Source organism: Juglans regia, chromosome 1 (assembly GCF_001411555.2).
Source record: "Juglans regia cultivar Chandler chromosome 1, Walnut 2.0, whole genome shotgun sequence".
In the NCBI taxonomy this organism is placed as follows: domain Eukaryota; kingdom Viridiplantae; phylum Streptophyta; class Magnoliopsida; order Fagales; family Juglandaceae; genus Juglans; species Juglans regia.
The window spans coordinates 2,193,510-2,199,174 of NC_049901.1; the positions used below are offsets into that span (position 1 = coordinate 2,193,510).

General features: G+C 33.1%; 1 protein-coding gene across 2 annotated transcripts; it reads right to left on the minus strand.

Annotated features, from left to right (window-relative positions):
* Nucleotides 1-1,493: 1,493 nt before the first annotated feature.
* On the minus strand, nt 1,494-5,169 carry LOC109006227 (zinc finger protein ZAT4-like). 2 transcript variants are annotated; one of them, XM_035683003.1, is made up of 2 exons: nt 4,095-5,169; nt 1,494-1,590 (listed from the first exon to the last, which is right to left on the minus strand). In XM_035683003.1, the coding sequence occupies exons 1-2, from the start codon at nt 5,045-5,047 to the stop codon at nt 1,584-1,586; spliced, it is 960 nt and encodes a 319-aa protein (XP_035538896.1). In that variant the 5' UTR covers nt 5,048-5,169; the 3' UTR covers nt 1,494-1,583. The 2 variants fall into 2 exon arrangements, with proteins under 2 accessions (XP_035538896.1, XP_018840981.2); XM_018985436.2 differs by lacking the exon at nt 1,494-1,590 and adding an exon at nt 1,595-1,645.
* Nucleotides 5,170-5,665: the final 496 nt, after the last annotated feature.

Here is a 5,665-nt window from a genome sequence, read left to right on the forward strand (position 1 = left end):
TTAAATATTTAATAACTTAATTTTAGACCCTAAAATCCATACGAGAACTTTAAGATTTTTTATTCGGATCATTAATTTATTCAAATTGGGGCACTGTAACTGAATTATTTTCCACATTTGAGCCTTGGTCATTATTTGTTTTCTCACTAACTGAACATTCAAATTGGACCTGCCATGGCAAAGCCGAGTACGGTTGTAAACACTCTTAACCCTTTTCTTCTTTACATGATGGACTAAGCCCAAACTATATATATGGATATAATCTAGCTAGGGGTGGCAGAGAGTGTTTTTTGGTCGTATTCGTCTCGTGTTAAGTCATAAACATTCGACTATATAAGTCGACTCGAATCCAATCTGTTAAGTTAAGCATGTCAAACTTTCAAACTCTAACACAAACCTTTTAGATAACGGATCGTGTCTTATCAACCATTTTGATTTGCTTAATAATTAATTAGAAATATATTAACACGACATGATTTATTTAAATCCGTTTGTTTCATGTAAATAGGTTGAACTAAAACGCATAACTTATTTAACTTGATTAATATAATTTCACATAAAAGTTAAAATCTATATTTATTAATAACCACAATATCTTAAAAAATATATATCAATATTTTTCAAATTTTACAATATAATAAAATCAATATTACAAATCATACAATAACAAATATGAACATATGTTTAAAATTACAATAAAAACAATAAAAACATAAACATACTGAGAAATAACAATATTACAACTTAACAATAATAAAATTTTAATTTTAAAATAAATTATAAACATGTCAAAACGGATTGATTTTGTATTAAGCAGGTTGACCTGTTATTGGCCCACTTTATAAATTGTGTATTAACGGATCAACCCATTTTGAACTGAATTCGTTAACATCAAACACAAATCTGCTAATTTTTCGTCGTTTTAATGTTGGATTCACAGATCGTGTCAGATATTACCACCTCTAAATCTAGCCAAAACATTATAAGAGCCTAAAAGGCCATTTTTTTTCCCCAACAAAATATTAGAACTTTTACTTCAATCCAAACATATTTTACATCTCAAAAAAATTTAATCTCTAAAAAAAAATCATTTCATAATCATCTGTTTAGAGTTATGTTTTTAAGAAAATATAAAAACTTAAAACAAATATGCAAAAAAAAAAAAAAAAAAAAATCTCCAACGAAGATGTTTATCCAGACAACTTATTCAAATTCAACTATCAAGAATAAAAAACCAATACAAAGCCCATCAATACAATTCTACCCAAATCACTTCTACATTTTTTCTATCTACATTACAAAATGTAATAAAAAAATCAGTACATCTCAAAGTGCATGATCTGTCTAGCCTTTGTTTCACAGCTCAGGGTCCGTCCAGGCAACTCTAGTGGTGTCACCCTGACACCCTATCTGTTTAAATTGTCTTAAAAGGTATAAATTAAATGACATATAGAAACCCCGAGGCTTTATATAATACATGAGAAGTAATTAGCACCGTGTGGCAGTTTGCGCGAGTTGAGAGAGCACATCTTGAGCACGAAAGGCTGACTACATGTCACCGCGCCATGCAAAAACTTTCCTCGTCACAGCCTAGCTACCACGTACAAACAGCAAGTTTGTGTGTTGGAATTAACTTCTTCTTTCCCTCCACCAAATCAGAGCCAAAGATAAAAAAGAATAAATCACGTGTCGGCCATAGGGTAAAAAAACCACTTCCTTTGTAAAATATATATATATATATATATATATATATAAGACCTAAAAGGGCAAGTCACGACCTTTTCATGCAAATCCGGCATACTTTTATGTAAAATAACTTATAAATATCATTATTTTATTAAAATACCTTAATTTTAAAACATAGTTATAAAGGAAATGATTGCCTATCTATCTATCATATGATGATTTAGAATGCATCAGCTTCACGATACATGATATAGAGAGTATACACCTTATAAATTAACGTACAGTACCTGTATGCAGTGGGTTTAGGATATAAATGCCATTTCATCTTTAACAAATTTGTGTGTTCATAAGAACAGACATTATCGCGAGAGGAATAAGAGTCGGAGTACTCTAGATTGTTTTGTATTAATGTGTTCATGTATAGTTCTTATGATCTCGAAGCCCATACAATGCATCATGCATGCTCAATACTTTAATCTCATGAGAAGGATGCGTTTAGAAGATTTCATCCTTACAATAATTATGTCATACTTTTAGCTAGGATACGTTTGGAGGTGATCTTAAATGATTTGTGAATAGTAGTATTCACATGTACATATAATATACATGCATTATATATATATTGAATAATAATAAATAGTAGTATTCACATAGCCTTATTCACATCATGTACGTTATATATATATATATATATATATATATATACATACATACACATACGTACACATACACAACCAAATTCAATATATATAGCTAGATTAGTAATGAGATCATATTAATTGGTTTCTCCGCATATGATGTGCCAATTAATTACATATATATTCATTCCGTAGTACTCCTATCTAGTTAATTTGAACATTTGTACAGGTGGTATTATAAGAAAACAGCTTATTTGTAATCAATTAATTTTTTAAAAAAATAATTATTTCTTAAGAAAATGATTATTTCTTGTCAAAATAAATTTATTTTCATTACAAATAGTACTCATTCTCGTCGTAAATAACTCGTAAAAAATGCTCAATTTTCTGATGGTGAGCAAAACTCTGATATAATTAAGATAAAAGTAGCAAACTGAAATCTACCGTTGTAGATTAATGTATATATCTTCCGAACTATTACAATAATTAGACAGTCCAAGGATGCGTAAAGCCAGTTAATTATATGCAGATTAATTTTCTCTTATGGGATCCATGACGAGGCAAAACAATTAATTTGTACTCATAGAAAAAGCGTTATGTCTAAAGCAATAAATTAATATAGTAGTACTTGAAAAAGTAGATTGAATTTAACAAAAAAAAAAAAAAGGAAAAGAAAAAGGTATCTTGAAAAAAAATTGTTAAGATCATTGTTTTGCAATAATATTCGATCAATAATATAGTTATAGGGACCTTAGAATAACATTTATAGAGATATATATATATATATTATCTATCAATACAGTTATATACATCACATATTTTTCATCCAAAGAAATAAGTCATAACTTCTGTTTTAAATTAGGAATGATTATAATAATTATATCTTTAAAATTAAAAAAAAATGATAATATGAGAGGATGATTAATTACCTTTTGTATTGGTTTCCAAAATTCGTCTCTAGCTAGATAAAGAAAACAAAGATAATAGATAGAAAGTGAAAAGGGTGGGAGTGGATTTGATTGATTGAAAGGGTTATAAACAGATGGTTTCAATCCTTCTAATGTGACACGACAATATGTTGTAATTAGAAGATAGTGCATGCTTAATGACCGGGGCGGGGCTTCGCTAGCTATACATGATCAAATTCAAAGCTGCATAAAGAAGATAAGGACAGGATATAGAGCCCGACCTCTTGACTTCTTCTGCAACTGTTCAAAACTAGCTATTAAGTGGAGTGATGACATTAGGTCCAAGCTAAACTCATGTCCAGACAAAAAAAACAAAGAGGTTCTCACTTCTCATGGATTTTCTCTCTGATTTATAGCCTTTTGTGTTTCCTTCTTTTAATGAGTAAATAAGGGAAAGGGAGAACAGTTATAACTTATCTATAGCTTAAACGGCTGGGCGCAGTAGAAAAAACAACTGCAGCCGCATCTTAAACATCTTTCCATGAAACTCCTATGGAACACTGAATCATGCTTTTGGATAGGGTTGATGGGATATTAGGATCATAATTAAAAACAAAAATCTTATATATTAAAGTCAGTTTCAGGAATGTCATGCTGATGCTGTCATAGACAAGAAATATTAAACAACCAAATAGCTGCAAACGAGAATAAACAAATTATATAATCTCAATCAAAATGCAACCATTTCCAAAAGAAACCCATTGATCGATCATGTACCAAATTAGTTTAAATTTCCCCAGTTACAGAAATATGAACAAACACCAAAGCATGGAAATTGTACTTTCATCAACTTTGAACTTACTGATCTGCATTTGGCACCGTACTTGAGAGGTCAACCAGCTGGCCGTTAACTTCATCTTCGTCAACCGGCGCCGGTAAATTAAGATCGATCAACTTGTGTCGAGGTTTGGTAGCATTTCTAGCGTTACCTAAGTTGGAGAGGTGGACCTTCTTGTGCCCGCCCAATGCTTGACCAGACTCGAACACCTTCGAACAATATGGACATTCAAACTGTCTCTGATCCACCACACAACCGCCATGGCTACTAATTCTGTGTCCATTACCTTCTTTGAAATCCTCTTCATGGAACTGATTCTTATTTTTCTTATGGCTCGCTTTGTGACCACCAAGAGCCTGATAAGACCGAAACACTTTACTGCACGTCTCGCAACTGAACTTTACCCGAGGCCGTGACGTGCGAATATGGCAGGGATAATTATCAGTACCCTCGTGATCTTCGTCTTTATGATCATCTACAATTCCTTCGACTACTTCTTGAGCTTTTTCTTTCCCTTTTGTCGATCCTTTATCCCTAGAAAGCATTATAAGACACAGAGCCCCATCTTCTTCAGAGAAAGTGTCAGAGACTGAACTCACCTGTTCGGGCTCGAGTGGCGACTCGGCGAGTGGTACGACTGTCTTACGGCAACGCTTTGATCTTCTACGAGTTGGTTTCTTGGCCGGTACTTGAGACTCTGCGTCGCTTTCGCTGCCGGAGTTTGCAACGAGATGGAGCCTGCGTTTGAGGGATGGATAGGACTGCATGGGATTCTTTCTGGAGTGGATGTGGAGAGAAAAGGATGAGGATGGAGATGGAGATGGCTGAGTTGACTCGGCGGCAGCCGAGTTGTCATGCTGTTGTACTGGTTTGGGAGGGATTGGAAGTTTGGCGAGATGAGATCTCATGTGGCCCCCCATGGCCTTACCATTGGCTAGGCGCTTGTTACAGATCTCGCAGATTCTGAGCTTGTCCATGGTTTCAAAACTGGCTTCCTCTCTGTTTCTTGCTCTCTCTCCCTTTCGCTCTAAATCTCAATGAGAGGAAGGATAGTGAGGGAACCTAGAGGAGTAGGTGACAAGCATTCCTTAACCAAAAGGTCGCAAAAACAGAAGGTCCAGAATGAATGTGGCAAAAGTTAAGGTGTTCTTCCGAGTATTTCGGCCAATTATACAAATTAGAGTATGCGTCTGCGACCGTTCGATGGGTTTTCTAGTTATTTGATCGGTGATCAAACGGCCGCTCTATGCAGTAGTCACTATAAGAATGTGAATGTAAAGTTTTAAATTCATTGAAATTCATTTTATTTTCTTTAAATTCTAAAAAACAAAATAGAAATGTTCACTTATTATGTTTTAAAAAACTATTTCGAGATCACTACTACATTTACAAAATTAGTTTATTATATTAAAAGGGACATTGTTATCATAGTTTATGAAAAATAAACAATGTAATTTAACATATCCTCTCATAAATCTTCATTTTTTTTTTACTTTCTTAACAATGGCCAAATTAGTTTGAACAAACACAATGACCTAATTCTACTTAAGGCTTGGTTTGAATAATGAAATTATCTTAATTTATCTCGTCTAATT

Excerpts from the sequence above, each read along its gene's own strand:
- LOC109006227 (XM_018985436.2), bottom strand. The coding sequence starts at position 5,047 with ATGGACAAGCTCAGAATCTGCGAGATCTGTAACAAGCGCCTAGCCAAT.